Source organism: Pelecanus crispus, chromosome 5 (genome assembly GCF_030463565.1).
Source record: "Pelecanus crispus isolate bPelCri1 chromosome 5, bPelCri1.pri, whole genome shotgun sequence".
Lineage (NCBI taxonomy): Eukaryota > Metazoa > Chordata > Aves > Pelecaniformes > Pelecanidae > Pelecanus > Pelecanus crispus.
The window spans coordinates 37,426,982-37,446,925 of record NC_134647.1 but is presented as its reverse complement, the minus strand read 5'-3'; the positions used below and the strand labels follow the sequence as shown (position 1 = coordinate 37,446,925).

The 19,944-nt window shown below is 39.4% G+C and overlaps 1 protein-coding gene across 1 annotated transcript; it reads right to left on the bottom strand.

Annotated features, from left to right (window-relative positions):
- Positions 1 to 264: 264 nt before the first annotated feature.
- ZSWIM2 (zinc finger SWIM-type containing 2) lies at positions 265 to 7,259 on the bottom strand. Its single transcript, XM_075710515.1, is given in 12 exon segments — positions 265 to 353; positions 356 to 505; positions 508 to 709; positions 712 to 753; positions 756 to 808; positions 811 to 959; positions 961 to 1,008; positions 2,553 to 2,720; positions 3,909 to 4,122; positions 6,043 to 6,084; positions 6,926 to 6,998; positions 7,131 to 7,259. Coding segments are annotated over 12 exon segments (1,359 nt in total).
- Between the last annotated feature and the right edge of the window lie 12,685 nt (positions 7,260 to 19,944).

Genomic DNA, 19,944 nt, shown 5'->3' with positions numbered 1-19,944 from the left:
GTTTAAAAACTTGCAAATAAGAAATAGTGACAATCTTACAAGTATATGGCTATTTTCTGAAATACTTCTATACCAGCCAAATCAGTTCCTCTGTTTATTTGAGAAGACTTAATATAAACATTTTTGACAGCATCGAGTTAATTTTTGTAGTACCTACAGTTCACATCTGATGATTCACTTATTAATTTGTTTCTTGGTCTCTAAGAAATTCTGTGTGTGGAGTATAAGAGTAAGAATATAGCTATGTTATCTAAAAGAAGACAATCATGAGGTGGAATGCAGTGGAATTCCTTCCAATAATAAATCTATTTTTGTTGTTTTAAAGTTCAGATTATTACGTTTAGGTGCTGGTTTGTTAGGAGCCTCTGTTGATGGCTGGCATTTCCCACACCCTTATTGTCCTTTTTTGAGGAATGGCTTGCTGTGCACAAATGGATCTCCAAATTCGACTCACTGGGATATCTTAGAATTGTGGAATTGACAGCCATCTTTTTTTTAAAACTACTTTGTTTATATTGCCACAGTCAAACTGATGCTGGCTTCTCAAAGCATTATGAATGTCATCCTTTCTAATGGTGCTAGACTTCCCAGAAAATGCTGTTTTAAAAGAGCTTAGAGAGCAATCCTTATTATGCCTGGACAAATGACTTAGACTTCTACTGCTGTTCTGATCAGATTCTTGTAAATGGAGGTTGCTAAAAATCTTAAAATTAAATCCTTTTGGGACTTTGGCGCATCTTTGTTGGAAAGGTTTTTTTTTTTAAGCTAGTTTGAGAACTTTCTGGTGCATGTTCAGATGATATTTGAGAAAGAATCCATTTCCAGATACACAAATTTCTGGTTCCACTTGCTTTGCAAGTTTGCTAACATTTGCATGAGAACCTGTTGGGTAGTTTCCATGTTTGGCTGGTGTATCCTTCCAAGTCAGAGGATTGTATAGAACATACTCATCAATAGGATGTGTTTCTTTGCTGCAGTAGGCAACTGTCAATCCATTGCCTATGAAACCTAAAAGATAGAAAGGTCAGCTGTTGCATAATATTTCTTAGCTAAATATGGACTAATCAATTGTTCTTGCATATAACAGTAATTCAAAGAAGCCTCTTTCTTCGCTGGTGTTACGAGTGCAAACCCACAGGAACTTCACTGATCGCTAGGGGGCTATGTTGCTTATGTATAGAATGAATAGATTCTAAGTTTTGGGCGCTGACAAGCTAAGGAAAGTTAGTTAAAATTTTACTGACTGCTGTAAACTGGGTGTTTAAATCCCATTTTTAAAGGTGCTGCAAATATGAAGTTACTTAACTGTAACAGATAACACAATTACATGTATATTCACTACTATAAGGAATCTGATGACTGTTAGCCTTCCCTTTCAGCTTAATTCCCCTTTTGATTCTGTTCTGTATCAGTTCTGGACTTAAAGGGTGGTAACTACTGAGATTGTAACCAAGATTCTACAAGTGAGCAAGGAGTTTGAATTTATATTACTACTGTCCTGTCATCAGTGAAGAAATACTGCTGGTCAGGTAAGCCAGCTTGAGTTAAATAAATCTGAAAAGGGCTATCTTCCGTGAACTTGCTTAAGGGTACTAGTACAAAGTAGCAAAAATCAACTTCACAGGTTGGGTAATACGTATTTCCAAATTATGAAACTTGCTGCAGGCTTGCAAAAGGCTCCCCAACTTTCAAGTAGACTCGGCTCCTTTTTGCAAAAAGTACACTGAGACAGATCAAAGCTCCACTGCTAAGTGTTTGAAATTATAAACTGCTCAGAGGATGTAAATATGCCTCTCAAATACTGGGAAGGTGCTAACTGACACTGATTAAGAAGCACAGAAAGAATCTGGTTATTTTGGCTTCAGCTGATAAACTAGCAAACCGGAGCAAGCAATATTTCAGCATTTCAATATCCCAGAGGATCTAAATCTTTGCAAAACAATCTGGTTTAAATTTTTTTAAAAATTAAGTTTGTTCAAGGAGGTCTACTCAGAGAGATGCTACTGAGTTCTTGCAGAATGTATCAGAATTTGAAGAATATGAATAGTGAATGAGGCTCCTAAAGAAAAGTACCATGTTATTCAGAATTTGTTCTGCAGAGAAGTAAACATCAGTAACAGTAGATAACAGTGAAGAGTATTTGAATTGTCACTAATGGCCATAAAACATATGTATCCCTGATGCAACTTTTGTTTCTAATATTTATCTTGTCTAAGCTCCAAGAATAAGGATGCGGACTATAGGAACAATCTGATTTATTACTGGCAGAGAATTATGTATCAGACCATTTTATTACGCTGCTCCTTGCCATTGCTTTTTAAAAAATTATTTTAGCTGCCATTTCTAACCATTCTATTTCCTGTGCCTTTAAATAGGAGTTAAGACTGGGGCATACAAGGATGCGAACTTTCAGACTACTGACATGAACACTCTTATTAGTGGTGCCTTAAGGGTTCCAATACACTCTGTGCTGCAGGGTGTCAGCATCAGAAAGTCCGATGGGACAAGTTAACAGGCTATGTGAAGATTTGGCTCTTTAATGTCCAGGACACTTTTTCCCTCTTACCTTGTGGTTACATGGTAGCAATCTTACATGCTGGCCAAGTTGAAAGCTCTTCAAACAAATTCTGCACTGAATACCTGGGCCAAGGAAATTACAATGTTTACTAATTAAAATGATGGGCAAAGATTTTACAATGTTCCTTGGGGTACAACGAGTCCTAAAATAAACAAAACCCAGTAAATTTGGAGAAACAGCAACTAAAGCTGAATGCTGCAGATTGTTGTCTTTTGACAGAAGCTTCTCTTCAATAGTACCTTAAATTATTGGATGGGCTGACCAGTCTGTTAAACCAGAGCTGCTGTGAAAGTTGTTCCAGTGACGCTGATCTTACTATGACAGTCATAAACAGACACACACCTCCCAGAAAAATGAACTAGTATGTTCATTTAGCCTGAACAGTTGCATAATGTAAGCCATTGAATTTTATGCAATAATTTCTACATCAATTTCTCTGAACAAAAGCTACAAAAGTTTTCATGACCTTTTGAAACCCAGGCTCAGAACTCATAACCCAGATATTGTGATCTCTTGCAAAGCTACCTTAGTTTTGACATTATGTGGGATCATACCTTGCTCTATCTTGGATTATAGACTCTAAACCTAATCCTGTAGTCTGTTTTGGGTAGTAATTGATATTCTTCTAGGTTTTAATTAGAAGTGATCAATGTTTGAATTGATAGTAACTCATTCTTTCAGTAGTGCGCTTTTTTTTTTTTGACAAAAGTATAAGGTAAGGATAATAGCCTGATCAACTAATAGTGGTGATGTTTTTATATGGTATAGAAGAATGACTACCTTATAATTATCTGTATTATAAACAGATGTTCATAATACATGGGTACAGAAATATCTTTGGTCTTTGCTTTGGATAGTACCAGTTCATTTCTGAGATGATCCTGGAATGTGAACCTGTAATCCTTTCTGAAAGTTTTTTGAATGCTGACCTCTTGTGCATGTAGTACCTACATCAGGTAGTACTGTTTTTCTGATGGGAATCCTTGTGCACTGATGTGGCAGGTACAGAGATGAGCAAAAGCTTTTGTTTCGCTCTATCATCTGTTTCATTTCTGTACAATAAAGCTGTCAGTTAAGTTTTGATTGTCGTATTTGTTATGCCATATGTATAACCATATGTTATGAGTGAAAAACTGATAGCATTTTTTAAAATACTGTTAACCGGGGGATATTTTCACTATAAAAATTTAAAATTCCAGATGGGAAAAGGGCTATAACAACTGTGAGGTATTTTTCCTTGTGTATTGAAGCTAGCTATATTAGCAAACCTTGTAACATTTATTCTATAATTAGAAATGTGGCAAGACAAAGAACAAATTGTATACTTAACATGCAGTAAGTGATGGTAAGCATTTTCTTTAATAACTCCTGACAAATGGGACAAACATCCTCTTCATCAATTTCTTTCTGATCAATGCATCTATCATTCTCCTGGTGTAACGTTTGTGAGAAGAGAGTTTCTTCTGGGTTTTGTGTTTGTTCTTGATGCAATCGCTGAAGGACATCCTCAATTTCTCTTTCCAGAAGACCCTACTTAAAAGCATCTAGCAAAAGTAAACACAAAAATTAAAAGCATTTTGGCAGAACTCTGCACTTACCTCACTTGTAATAGTTCTCCATCTATTGAATGGAGTAGATAATCTGTCAAATATATGCAGTACATTTCAGCCCAAAAAAATGTTGTAAATTGTTTTTTGTAACTTGCACAGAAACTGTTAATATTGCTTATGCAAGTTCTTAACCTAAAATGGTGTCCAAGGCAAAAATTAATCAAAAATGTCTCTGAACTGTGAAGTTTTCAATAATTTTCCAGTAAGTTAAATTTGGTTCACTAAATGTATTGATCAAAACAGCATTTCATCCCAGAAGGCCTTTGTATATATGTTTAAGTCAGAGTAAAAAAGTTTTTTCTTTTAAGTACTGGAAATGAACAACTATGGACGATTTTCTAGAAACACTATTTCTTCAAAAAATGAACAGCAGTGTTTTTCTGTCTAGTGACATCTGTTCAAAAAAACCTAAAAATGCTTTCCAAACCCCAAAGTAAGCCTTGCACCATCTTTTGAAACATGGGATAATAAAGAAGTAAATATTATTTCCTTAGTATAATTCATGATGCTTGTGAATTGAATGTATTTTGCTTCTCGTTCAAGATTCAGGAGGCTAATCTCATAACCAAATGCTGACACTTCAGTAAAACACTGAAGGGCCTTCCCTGAAGTTTCCTTATTTTCATGAGAAGAAAATGATGCAAGGTAGGGAATCCTCTGCTAACAGCCAGCTTTGGCAAATAAATTTGTTCTCTGAAATTCAGTCTGGGTAGTTCTGATACCACACATCACTATATTCCATAGCCAGAAAACAGTTACAAATTCTAGTGATAATATGAAAACCAGCTCACTTTCTGCTGAAGTTATTTTGCCTATAGAAAACTTCAGAAAGTAGAATGTTCTAAAATCTAGTTCGGATAGAAAAAATAAAAGCTATGTTCTGACTATGTACAAGATGTTTGGTTTTGTAGGTAAATATTTTTTTTTTTTAAATCAACTTCTTGAATGGTGGCCATTCTTTAAGGTTGGTTTGTATTTAGCTGCTTTGTTACTACTTGGGAAAAGATCTTTAGACTAATTATTTTGTGGGATGATTACGCTATTTGTGTTACTTGAGTTCCTAAAGTTTGAGGAAAGGAAATCTAACAAACCAGTTGAGAATCTGGCTCATAATATCCTAAAATCCTGACTCATGTCAGAAAGCTAACCTAGCTATACAGATTTTACCCTCTGGATTAGAAAGCTTTGTGGTTTTGTGACAGAGTGCCACAAATGTTAAAATTGGTAAAGGACTACATTTTGCACAGCTTACTTTCTTCATATACCCATAAGTTGCAGGGGCAATCTCCATGACATCGGCAGCATTCATGAAATACTACAGTTCAGATGATGTAAAAGTAGAAATGTCTAAAATAGAAATGTATAAAAGTAGAAATGTCTAAAATAGGAAGTCATTGCAGTTACATAGTTTATGCTGAAGGACTCGCTACACAAAAGTGATAAAAGATGAACTCCAGTTCTATAGCTAATTTCTTATTAAATGAAGCAGCAAATTTGTCAGTGTCTACCCGCTAAGTATATCTTGAGAGCACTGGATGAACTTCAGTACAAGGTGCTTTTGTAAATGCATAGCTTTTCCTGTATGTACTTGAAATTGTTGCTGCTTCTGCGTTTTCATTTTTCTTGAAACTGCAGTTGTAATCAATGGCACAACACAAAGTGTTACTGTATCAGAAAAAATGAAACAAATTGGAAAATGCCTGAGTGCACTAATCTTTTTTTAGAGGAGATTAATCCTCTTTTAGAGGAGGAACAAGACAAAAAATTTTATCAAAACTCTGGAGGACATTGCTTCATGCGTTTAAAGTTCATAAGCTCTACATGCAAGCAATGAAAGAGAGGCTAATACTTCACATTCATGATCTCTTGGTAATCTATACCTTTTCAGCAGTATCCTACAAGTTATAGTCAAAATATCTGATACGTAAAAACCTCAATGTAAAGTTAGTTGTTAGTTTAACTTTACAATTTAAATGGAGCACCCTTGTAAAGTCTTACAGAGAAACTATTGTGTGATGAGATGAGAGAAGCTGAGTACGCTTACTGTAGTAAATTCGGTTTAATAAATTCAAATGAATTTTCAAAATGGATTTAAATCAAGGGTGTAGATCCATTCCTAGCTTATATTCCTGTCACTTCTAGGGCTTGTTTGATTTCTTCAGTGACCTGGTTCCACTCACTAGACTGCCAAAAAACTAGCCTAGCCCAAAATAGTTGGGCTAATAGTTGTTCATTTCCAGTTGGGCTGTTGATGTAGTGGGTTTTGATTCAGCCTATCACATCCCAAGACAAGTAATACATCCCTAACAGCGAAGAGAGAATGGGACAAATACTGTGGCAGCAGGAAACTATTTCATTGATTTCTGCATGATGCTTTATGTTACAGCAGTGCTTTGTGACTCCATTTGGATTGGGCCGGGGGCTTTGGTGGAAGCTGCATGGGTTTCTTCTGAAGCCTGAAATGGATCTTATGTCACTGTTTTTAACACCAGGTTTATCTTTGCTCTGACATAAACATACTTACTTCCCCCCCCCGGTACTAAAACCCAACGAACAGCTCCACGCAGGTAACCCCACTACGCCAGGAAGCAGCAGCTGGTGCAAGGATGCTTCGCCCGGCTGTCCCTCGCGTTACAGTCGGCCCTGACCGCCTCCCCGCCGCCCTCCAGCCCACGGGGGAGCGGGGCCGCCGGGCCGGCCGCCGTTCGCACCGCCGGGAGCCGCCGCGGCCCGCCTCAGCGGCAGAGGTGCGGGCAGAGGCCCGTCCCCGCCAGGGAGGCGGCGCAGGCCTGCGGCGCTGCCAGCAGCACCTGCCGCGGGCAGCGCCCCTGAAAGACGAAGAGGCCCCGGCAGGCTCTGGACGAGCGGCCCGGCCGAGCGAGAAGAGGCTCCGCCGGGCAAGCTCTGCCCCGCGGCGGCCCCCCGCCCCCGCAGCGGCGGGCCCTCCCCCCGTTCCGGCCCTCCTCCCGCAGCAGGGAGGCGGTGGGCCCCGGCTCCCGCACGGCGCTGCTCGGCGCCCGGTCCTGCTGCCGCCTCAGCTCGGCGCTGCCGCCCACCCGCCGCCGCCGCATGGCTGCCAGCGGGCGCAATCGCTTCGCCGCCCGGTCCCCATGGCGACGGCGCGGCCGCCATTACCAGAGGCCCTGCAGCGGGCGCGCATGGCCGCGGCGTCCAGCCCTGCAGGCCCAACTCCGCGGACTCCCGCCCGCCTCGGGGGCCCAGGCGGCCGGCTGCCGGGCACGGCCGGCCGGGAGCAGCCGCGGCCCGGCCCCGCCGCTTCCTGGGGCGGTCTCTGCCGTCGCCGTGCCCGGCCCGGGCTCCTGCGGCCCGCGGTCGATCCCGCCGGCTGCCTGCAGCGTGTAGCAGCGTTGGCCTTGTAAAGCCACGAACGTGCTCGGTGCGTGGATGGCATTTTTACTTCCCATTATCAGGATCTTGTCAGAAAATGAAGGGTCGCCTCCTCACCCAGTTTTGTTCTCTTCCCTCGGCACTCCGCGGTTGGTTTTTTAATGCGCTTGAAACACACGTGTTTTAATAACGTGCTTTTTTGTAAGGCGAAACAGCTCTGAACGCGTACCAAAGGTGGGCAGGTTTCTGTTTGGGGCCGCAGTCGCTAGGGGGAACTGTTGCACTCCCTATAGCCTAAAAACGTGTTTATTTTCACTTCACGTTAAGTATTTGTATCAGTTCTTCAAACAATTGACAGTCACGAGTATTTTGATAATACCAAAGTAATTTGTGTTTTTACCGGAATATAAACGGGTATAATGCAGTAATGGGGGTCTAGCTCCCCTTTATGTTTTTTAAAGGTATAAGGAAGTCTTTTTGTCCTGCGCTAGGCTTCTCTGAAATGCCTTTTTATTTCAGAAGTGACTAACCCCTGCTGGGAAGTGACAGAGATGGGGCAGAGCTCCCAGAAAGGCAGGAAGAGTCAGCAGCAGGGCCCCTGGGGATGCCGGAGGAGTTGAGATGAGGTTGTGGGAAGGGAGCCGGAGTCTGGGGCCTGGCGCTGCGCCACAGCAGAATGGATGCCCCCCCCCCGCCCCCGTCCTGTGCCAGACGGTGCAGGAAAAGTGTTGATGAAGAAAAGCTGATCTAGCTGCAGGAGCTTGATCCAGATCAGTGCTGAAGTGAGAACAAGATTAGACAGAACGGGTTTTTTTTTGGATGCTAGGTTCATGAAAGAAGCAGCTGGGGCCCATGGTGCCTTGAGCAGGACAAATGGAGAGTAATGTGGAAGGCACTAACGGCACGGTGACATGATACAGTGACTCGGGTGAGTTGGACACAAGCATGACTTGAGTCAACTCAAGTGGACAAGTCAAACTGGAAAGATTGAAGGGGTAATATGAAATGGGTCTGGAAGTGAGTGTAGTTAGTATCAGAATATACTGAGGCCACTGTTTTTAACTAAAAATGGTGTGTCAAATAATCCTCAAGAGTTTATTCTTTCAACCAATTTGTAAGGCCCCTGCCAGCAGACCAAGGTTAACGGGTAGCGAGCTGGAAGAGGGTCAATAGAGAAAGTTGCTTGGTGCAATATTCTTAAGCAAATTCCTCAGGGTGTAGTTTTTAGCTAGATATCACAGAGTTTTTGTAAAATCTCCTGGACCAGCTTGTTCATGTCCTTTTCTTCCCCACTGTGCCATCTCTCCTGAATGATGTTTTAGGAAATTAAAAATTATATTTCACTTTTTTGTGGTTTTTTTCCCCCCCCCCACCAGACATAAGATGTCATAGCATTAACAGCCATACATAAATATATAGTATCTGCTCTGAGAGAAGAGGAATTTTAAGAACAGCTAAGACCAGTCTATTGTCTTGTGATTTATGCAATTCTCAATGCTAGGTTTGAGAAAGGTACATGTACCTTTCTAAACTTTTGAAGAATATACAAACATATATAAAGGACTACGTTTCAGATTTTGTTGAACTTCTTCAGGGGAAGAGCTTCAGAAAAGAAGCTGTTGCAGTAGATGTTACAGATTAACGGCTACATTGTGCATGTTTTGGATGCACAGTTTTCCCAAGCCACGGTATAGTGAGCAAATGGGGAATATTGTTGTATTTGCTTATTACATATAACACATGACAGACCGTTCCCATTTGCAGATACAAATGGCTCCATGGCATGGCACAAGATGTGTCCATTTTGCTCTTACAAATTGATGATTGCCTTTTGAACTATTCCTGTTATAGAGCTGCTCTGGTATTTATTCACCTTTCATTCTGTCAGGCTTACTAGCTTCAGAATACAAGCATTCTTAATCCTCATCCTCTTGAAATGTTACAGAATGCAAAATGACGCTGTTTTCTTCACCTTTAAAGCAGATCAGCCAGTACAGATCTTTGCCAGCATGCCTAGCAGCTTGAATAGCATATTACTAGTGTGAGAATCCCCATGCTACGTGGCAGGAACCAGCTATATTAATAGTCTTGAGAAATAACTGTTGTGCAATAGTGCATTTTTTTCTAATGTTCTTTGAGGTGGCATGTGCCTCTTGATGTGTTTTATTGTACTTTAAGGCAATGAGAGCTTCATCTTTCATGTCAGTGCATAAAAGCTTCTTGAACTCCTAAGTTGTTGACTTTATAAGAGGTACGGATAGGCGGCATCATCCATCTGTCTTTGTCTCTCTAAAGTGTTACCATGAAGCGTCCAGACAATGGTGAATTATTTTGCCCTTGTGGGATGCAATTTTGAATAGTGCTGGAGCCCAGGTCTGAATTTAATTTTGAAGTGGAAAGTTGAAGACCATTTCAATTCCCACCTCTGTGGAAGGTCAAAGCTCCATTTTCTGTCTACTTGGGAAGTCTCTAATTTCCAGAATTTAAGCTACATGAAATCATACAGGAAAGGGAACTCTGCCCCTCTCTTGTTGAAATTATGCTGTTGTAAGTCAAGATTTATTGGGCCAAAGAGCAGGAAGGTGACATTTTATCTTGCTTGTTTATATACTGGCCTGTGCACGTGTTTTTTGGATAATCTCTCTGTATTAAACATCATTGAACAAAATATGAGCAAGTAGAAGACAGATATGCAATCTTAAATATTTCCTCTCAAGGTAAGCATCCTAATTATACATTTTATGCTTTATTCATGGTGTTCTCCAAGCAGATTTTGTCATCTTTTCAAAGTGCTGGCAGCTGTTGGATACAGAGGGTGGAGAATGCCTCTACCACTACTCCCTTTCCCCCTTCATTCCTCTGAAACTCACTGTGAAGTACTGACCATACCATTTCTGGGGAAAAGAAGGTGTCTGTGCCCACTTCACGGTTAGGTATTCTCTTTTATATGCCTTGGTCCTGTTCTGTACATACCTACCTACATTGTGCTTAAACCCACAAGATTCACAGGATGAATATTTCTTTTCCTGTGGACTTAAGTCTGACAGATGCTCCCAGCCTTGGTTCGGAATTAATTATGTCCGTTTCCAAAGTGTGTTTCACAACTGCTTTATCCCCTGAACCTCTAAATACTGTGGAGCGAGACAGTAAGAAATTTTATTCCAAAGAAACTCTTTATTTAAAAAAAAAAAAAAAAAAGACTGAAAAATAGGATCAAAGATTTTGGGAATCAAAAAGAATTATTAGATTTCTGAAATCTCCCTTAAATTATGAAAATAGAAGATATAACTTCTGTCAGAGAGTCTATCTTAGTGGTAAAAAACTTAAGTATTGTAAGACTTAAAAAGTAGGATGACCTTGTGGCTTAATGGTAGACCAGGATTGAGGAGAATCTAATCATCCTGGTTCTTTTATAGACTTCCTGAGTGACCTTGAGCAAAATTGCTCAGTGCCTCAGTTTTCTATCAGCAATGTTTCCTTTCTCCTCTTCCCTGCCTTGTCCGTTTAGACTGATACCCCCTCTTAAGGAGTTCAGGGCTCTCAGTATACACTGGCAGTGACACAGTGGAGTCCTGATCAGCTAGCTTATGCTTTACTAATAATCATTACTAAAAATCACAAGTTTGGGATTTGAATTTGTTCAATAGTACACTGATTTCTGTGAGCTCCCAGAACTGAACAGTAGTTTCTGAGTAAAGCCACACAGGTACCGATCTCTGGCACACATCAGCTGGCTGCATTCTTTCCACATAATTTCAGAAGCTATAAATATAAGAAAAAACAACAAAGACCCCAAATCAGAAAAAACTACTTCCCTTCTTCCTGTCCACCAGAAGTATGAAGCTCGGGTTCTGACATACCTGGAACGGAGCAGAGCATTGATAAATTGGGGCAGATCTGCAGTGGAACATTGCATGTTCAATCTTGCCGATAATCTTGCCTGGATGTTATTTTAAAATACATTTTTAAATAATATGGGAATAATATTTACTCTTGCTTAGATTCTTGTATTGACACCATCAGCATGATCTCCAGGGTGATTTCCTGACTCCTAACTGTTGTTAATATGCCATTGTTTAAGAGGACTAGGGATCTGAGTGTGAAACACAAAACTTTATTATATACTACTGTGTATTAATGCTGGTATAGGGGCAAAAAAAACCCCCAACAAATTAAAAGGTTTTCCATGAAAAGGTTTTGAAATGCTACAGTTGCTGATGCTTCACCCGACAACTGCAGATTTTGTTCTTCTTTCTTTTGGTTACCTAATGTGAGGATGATGGATTGTATTTTTTCTTTTTTTTTGCCTTTGCATCCATCTCCAGTTGAAATGACTAGAAATGTTCCCTAAAAGTTATATCAGTGGAGATACCAAAAAATTACTTTTTAACTGGTGGTGTAATGTCCACAAAGTGAGAACATCAAAAGGAAGAATTTGCTTTCCTGAATCTCTGCTCATAATCTTTTCAACCTTGTGTTTGTTCTCACTGTTTTATTTGGGTGGGTTTGGTTGTTCTTTTCCCCAACAATGATATAAAAAAAAAAAGTCCAAGGGTTGTTTTATTTTTTTTTTTAACCTTTGTGTTGGTGCTAACTGGTTTTGTAACTATATAGTGCAAGGTGAATCAGATAGGTGTTTTACCAATTTAAAACAGTGTGATTCTTGTTAAAAGCTTAGTATACTAATGCCTACAGTATCTGAAAGGGCAGTGAGGACATTTATCTTAACAATAACCTGCAAATATATTTTTCATTAGATATGTTTTTTTTGTGGAGGTCAGTCCATCATCTTACTTTACCACAGTTCATCTAGAAGGCCTTGCAGATAAACAAAACCCCCAAATGAACTGTTCAGTGGAAAAAGTTGTGTATAATGTTTTAAACGATACATGACCTTTAAAGGTCTATTTCAGAAGTGGACCAGAGAAATAATCACTAAGGAAAATTTATTTTGGCACCATAAAGTGAAGCAGTCTTGATACTACTGACTGCTGAGTCATTCCAAGTGATATGAACCTAAGTTTAATGTATAGTATATAATTCTTCCTCTCCACTTTTACTTCAGTTCAGTTTGTACAAATGACATTGTCTAGCAGGGACTCAGATTTGCAAAAGTACATTTTTAATGACATTTCAAAAAGATTAGTACTGACAGTTTTTTATATATATTTCCTATGTGGGGCCAACTCTTCCAGCCCATTTCCTTCAGTGATATCTGGAGAGGATCTGATAAGCTTTATACTGCTTTTCACAGGTCAAAGGGCATTGTCTTCCCCTTCACTCCAGCTGCCAACAACAAAGTCAGACATATGTTATCACAATCACACAGGAAGCTGTGAGCCTGCTTGTGTTCAACAAAGTACAAATACAGGAAGAGCGTCAGGTTAGTTAAAAGCTGATGGAGCTCTGCTAAGGTAGTATATAGCTAATAATACTATAACCCAATAATACGATTTTGTATGCTGTGTGTGTATGTTTCAGTATCAGCGAAGTGTGGTTATGTATTGTTGATTGGTTTAATATTACTATAGCCTAAGTACAGGTATCCATTTAAACCCTTTTATGGGTGGTATCATCTCCTCAGGTGGGGCTGCGTAATGTGCAGTAAAGAGCAAAGCTGCAGTGGGATTAAGTGATAATGAATTGAACATGAAGTTCATCTGAACAGATACAATTTCACACTGCCAGTTAACAAATGGGATGTGAGTTGCCTTAAACTTGTTCTAGATTCCTTCATTTTAACATACAGTATGTTGTATATCAAGATTAAAATGATGTACAGTATATTAGCAAGCTCATATAATGAAATGCTGTTGGTCATGACATCTTAGTGTTGGTAAAAGTGGGTTGTCTACTTCTCTGTAATTTTGGAATGTGAAATCAGCTTGCTAGGAGCTTTATGTTTTCAGCACTGACAAGCCAGTATTTTGGAACCATGTTCATTAGTGCTAAATTTGGATCTATTTGCAGCTTGTCTTCTGCTTCCGGTACATTGTTTACTGCTTCAGGAAAGTCTTCCCAATACATTATACTAGTTCCTATCCTCTGGCTTTTGCTCAGCACGGAACAAATCAGGTCAGGCACACTGAGTTCCAACTCCTGTCTCTAAGGACCAGTTGACGCTCTACTGCAATGTACTGCTGCTACCTGGAAGTTCTAGGCCACATCATAAATAACACATGCAGATAACTGTGGGAATAGAGGACTACAGAAGTAGAATTAAGCCCACTACTTGCCTGTGCCTTCAGGGAAGTAAGGAATGGGGTCTTTGTTCTACTGATAGTGCCAGTGAGTGCAGTGCTGCATCAGTGAACTGTCTTACTACAATTTGTTCCATCTCTCTGCTTGTTATATCTTTGTTTTCACACACACCTTCAGTGGCTATGCCAAGAGCTTAATATACTTTCAGAAGGGCCTGAAAATGGTTTGCTTCCTCTGTTGAGGTCACTAGATGACTTTAAATGTGAAACCAGCACTTGTGCTTTAGCCATCCAGAAGTATAGATTCAGCATCCAGTGCCAGTGTCCTGCCACTTTGGAGTGCTATGTGGACAGAAACAGTAAGCAGATATGAAAGTCTTATGAACAGGTGTGATAGATGGGTACATAGGACCATGTCATGATTCAAATCCAAACTTCTGAGTTCCTAGTCTGCCTGTATGTCTAGCAGGGGACACCATGAGCAAGAAATGGTGGGTTCACAGCAACTGAAGCTCAGAGACCATGGTAAAGCTTTTTTATCTAACCCAAGAGATGGCACCAGTTTGGGTAACAGGTTGTCCCTAAAGACTATGGGCATTAAGCACTACTTTAGGTCACTGCCCTGAGGTGGAGAATAAGGGTTCTTACTTACTTGAGCTTACAATAATACTTACTTGAGCTTTCAGTCATGATCTATGAGAAATAGTCCATCATGGCAAGTAACTATTGCTGTTCCACTACAAACAGCTGGCCTCTACTCACCATCCTGCTATGATCCTGTCAGTCTCTTCTGTTTTACTCATGAGTGAAAGTGCTTGAATGTTTTCACGATTTTATATTACAGTCTGTATCATTACTGCAGACTTCATTTGTGCTTGTGTAAATGTCTGTTTTTACAATACCTCATAAAGTTTGTCAAGATTTTGCTGGGAGGATAGAAGAGGGAGAGGAGTTGGATTGTTAAAAGTAAAATATTATCTATCAGCTGGAAAAGAGATGTGTGACCACATGACATGACAGAGCTCATGCCTATGTAGACAGAATGAGTGGATATGTACCTGTAGTAGTGACAAGCAGGGCTAAAGGTAGGAACAAAGACAGGCTACAGAATGGAAGATAGGATATTGAATGAAAAATGAAATGAGAGTTACGATTTTATCCAAGAGTATGGCCATGTCATTATATATCTGCTTTAAGCTTGGCTAAAAAGAATATACCTTTCCATGATTGCAAGCTGAGATATTCATCACTACAACAATCCATAAGTCATACTTGGCATCCCTTCTTGTTAAATCCAAATGCAGAAAAAGCTACGCTCACTGACAGATTAAAAGATAAAAGGTGTCAGTGAGGAAATGCGCAGAATTAGACATATGGTGAAACTAGAGAACGAAAGTATGAGGCTGAGGGAGACCTTTTATTCAGTTGGCATTTAAACTGCTCATTCAGAGCAGATGGTCCACTTAGAGAAGAGATACTTGGAGGGCCTATGCTTGTGGTTCTACAGGAAATATGACTGGTATTATTTTTCTTCCTCAATCTTTGAATTTTTTTGAGTGCTCAGTCTTTTGAGCAAACACAGTCAATGGACTAATTTGGGTTGAACTGCTGAGATCCAGTAATTTGGTTTAGATAAGGTCTGAGTAGGCGAGCTGTTTGAATGTACAATTGATCATCTTCATTACTCTGAACCTTTTGATCTTTGTCTATCTGCAGTTCATAGAAATGGCGTTAAACACTTGAGTTTTGATATTGTAGAAGGCTGACTCTTAATAATACTATTCAAAGCTTTGTATTGCTTAATACAGATGTCTATACCCTCCAGTGAAATTCTGAACTGTACGTACAAACAAACTGGAGGTATTGGAGATGTGCTGAAGAAAAAAAGGTTTTCAAACACATCTAATGACTCTGTCCTTTCCTAACTGTCCATTTTGGGAAATGAGTAAGAGACCTTTTCTGTCTTAATGGACTTATCTTTATGAAGGTTTATATAGATAACTTTGGAACACCAACAATGCATAAGGGGGTAGTTCAGAGCATTTGTAGCTTGAAAATTTTCAGAAAGTGGTTTGCACAGGCACTTTAAATGTTGCTCTGCATGTTGGAAGCAATAGGCTCTCTCCCAGTTATGCTTAGTAGCAAGCTTGTTAGCTTGGCCCAGTATGTCTGTACAAAGTTGTCAACCCGTCAGAGCTCTGAACTCTGATCATGTTCTGGACCCCAAATGCTTCTTCAGTCTGCATAGCAGAAACAAACTGCTTCCAGCATTTATTGGAAAATCATGACGCTTGCTGAGACAAGGGTGAGTCTGCTGCTAGGTTTATCTACTGAAGAAGGGACACCATACCAAGAGGTAAAGTCAAACTGCTAAGGAGCTGAGAGGAGATGCTACCAGACAACAGCTCCCCTCAACTAAGAGCTAAATGTCAAGGGGTGAGAAGTAATTTGGGCTGGCAATTGTGTCCTACTATGCTGGTTTTCAAAACCAAGCAACAAGAGGGAAGGAATGAATGGTAAACTGGGTGAATTTACACTGTATAGGGATTGCATGCTCAAAACATCTACAATGTATTTTACCTACCTGTGGGTAAAATCCTGGATTAGAAATTGTATTCTATAGGAAGGAAAAGTCAATCTAATCCTTCTGAACCATGACAATTTACCCTCTGCTTGGGATCCTGCCTTAGTTCTGGAAGTCATTAGCTTTCTCATACCCTAAATAGGTGTCTGAAAAATTTCCATTAACAACAGTGAAAATTGGTGCTGGTGGTTTCCCAATACACCAGTATTACATAGGCACTGAATTTATCCATTTGTAGAGTCAGTAAGTCAGTGTAGTATAAGCTGGTATTCTGTTCACTGTTGAAATGTAATTTCTCAGATACAAAGTCTGTGAGTAGTTTCATATATATATCTAGACAGATGCAGAAACAGAGATAAGTCAGGCCAGGTCAAATTTTAAGGGGCATTTTGCCACATATATTCCTCCATTCTTAGTCCCGCCCTTCTGCAAATCATATTAATGAAAAATTTATGCTAAAAGTGCTCCGATTAAAGACAAGTTGCTAATATTATGGTGATCCTGAAAGCTTTTTTTATTATAGGATAGATTCAGATGATGCACAGGGAAGAAATTTTTTATGATGAGGGTGGAACACTGGAGCAAGTTCCCTAGAGAGGTGGTAGATGCCCCATCCCTGGAAACATTCAAGGTCAGGCTGGATGGGGCCCTGAGCAACCTGATCTAGTTGAAGATGTCCCTGCTTATTGCAGGGGGCTTGGCCTAGATGACCTTTAAAAGTTCCTTCCGACCCAAACCATTCTATGATTCTATGCACCACTGGAACAAGTTATACCAAAATTGCTTTTAAATCCATGAGTCATCTGGATTATACCTGAGGATCTCCATGGCATGAAAAAATTCCTAGATGGCGTGAAGCCAGGGGAGCTTTTTTTTTGTACCGTCTACTTGAGGTATAGTAGGCACACAAACAGTCCTTAAGTGACAGAGGTGGAAGGAATTCATACTGACTGGTAAACACTTCTTATTCTTCTCTTGTGCAATTTTATCTGTTGGCTACCTTTCTATGTAACTTAAGACAGAGAGAATGGTGACTAAAGGAAGCCAAGTAACTTATTACCCAGAGAGCAAGCAGGAACAGAAGTCTGTCACTGTATTATGATGCTTTTCTTCATGTGACATCTGTTCTGATACTGGGAAGAAATCAGCAAAAAATAATTCACCCTAAGTTATTTCATTCCAGTCTCACCATCTTTCTAAAGGAATTTTGTTTGGATGGAAGCAGCTTCAAAATGCATGGTAATTACATTGTGAAACTGTGCTTGTTTTCTGATCGTTTGTCACAAGAGGGGGTTGGTGTTCTTTGCAACTTATATAAGCTGATGTTCAGTGGTAACTAGGAGAGGGTGGTTTGGTTGGTTGGTTTTGGGTTTTGGTTTTTTTTTTTTTTTTTTGAGGATGAAAGAAGTCCTCATTATGGGCTTATTGTTGGATTGTACTGTTTTTAAATAATAGAATATAAAATTGCTGAAAAGCTTAGGTCAAAACAATGAGCAGTTAGTAAGAAAACAATTGTTCTGTACTGGCTTTTATTTTGTGCTTCAATGGCAAATATATAGTTGTAAAATTCATGATGTAAAAAGCATTCTTGGGCACGGTCATACTGTTAAGCAGTGAAATTCATAGAATAGGAGTTGGGAGGAAATCTCTGTGAGAACTTCCTGTCTTTAGGGAACCATTGCAAGGTGAATCCAAGTCATCAGCTAACCAGCCTAAAGTAAATGAAATAATGATGCTTTGTCCACCTGAGACACTATCCCTGTTATGCTGGTATTTGTAGGATGCCAGCATCCTGTATAAAGGCTCTCCTCTTGTTTTGTGGTAGACTGACAAATATCATTGCCCTGTTTCAGAATCCTCACTGTGAACAGGTTTTGGAAAAAGTAGTAATAGAACTCTAGGTCCATTTTTTTCCTGGATAAACTCTGAAGAATCTGACAGGTTAGGGGATTCTATACATCCCTGGATCATTCATTCAATTCTAAGCATGCAGACCCAGGAGGAGGAGTGCATTCTGGGAAATGCTTGGGAAAAAGCATAGACAGTGTTATGAAAATGGCTAAGCCTTCACTTTTCATAATGGAATAGGAGGACGTGACTGAGGAGATGATATCTTTCATGTTTGGAGAAGAAAAGGTTTGGAAAGGTTTCTTCTCTGGATTTAGAGAAGAAAACAGATTTCTCAAATGGTAAATAATTGCAAAGACTTTGTTTCGATCAGTAGTAAATTATTATGATGCAAGAAAGATAATGCAGAAATCCTGCTTCTGTCTGTGGGGAAATCTAAACCTTCTTGTTCTTTCTAATTCTGGGAAGAACTTAGTCATTTCTTTTTCAAGTATTTGTTTATATGCCCTTAATTCTTAGAAAAACATTTTCACTCATATCTACATTAGCCACATTCTGTGTTTCTGTTGTGTTATATAGTCTATATTAACTGCCTGTAAGCATCAATGAGGGTTGGACCTTTCTCTAGAAAATCTCACCATGCAGCAATAAACTGATTTCATATCTTGCACGTCTGGCAGCAATTCAAGATTTTTAAAACATCAGCAATGCTCCTAGAAGATCTCTGTACACAGCTGAGTGGCTTTGCAGGGCTGTGGCAGTGGCTTTTTCTTTTTTTGCCTTTACGTTTCCAGTCTCTGAGAATATTTATTACATGAGTTTATCTTAGAATTAAAGTAATAGAATACAACAAAATGCAGTATTTTTATGAAAGAAATGGTTTTCAAGGTAAAGGCACATATACTTTGAGAAATACTACTTTAATGAATGCAAAGTCAGGAAGAATGATTTTTAAACATTGTTAACACATACAAAAGCATACAGTCAAAAGACGATATGCATCCCTTGTGAACAACAGCATTATGGAGGCCCATTTTTTGTTCCTGAAAAGGAGCACAGCTTTTTCCTTTCAGCTTTGTTTAGTTTACTTTGATATTCTGTTGGAAATCCCAACCAAAAAAGGAAAAAAGAGGAAAAAGAAAAAAAGAATAAAAGATCTCTTGGGTATTGCACTGGTGAAAAAAATAGCTTACACTTAAGTGGGTTTTGTCTTAGAATTACTGAAGAATTAAAGAGGGATTATATCCTCACTCTTTTCTACTGTTGTTATTGAGTACAGCCGAGTTCAGAAATCAAATGTAGGGCATCATCAAAACTTGCCACAATGTGAGGTACGGTTTGCTTTGTATTTATTCTTGGGAACTTTGAACAAAGGTCAGCACAAATTTCATTACCACTCCCATTTGCATTTTCCCACACTTTTTTTTTTTCCCAGCTTGAATGAATCTATGTAGTGCTTGCTTATGATCATCATAGTGATGTATATTTAAAATGTGACACATATTTTTGAACCCAAATATGATGCAGATTCATGACTGGACTGTTTATGAGATACTGTCATTAATTCTGTCCTGTTTCTATCAGTAAAGTGAGGACTCTTTCTCTCTTTCCTCCTCTTGTTTTCAAGTCAGAAATACTTCTCCTTACATTTGCAGTCAATTCTCCACCGAAGAATTTTTCAAATTTTTTTTTCTTCCCTCCCACCCCCAGTGGATCTTCTTTAGAATGCAGCTTGAACGTGCACATTTTCTTCAGCGCCACTTTCTTGTGACCAAG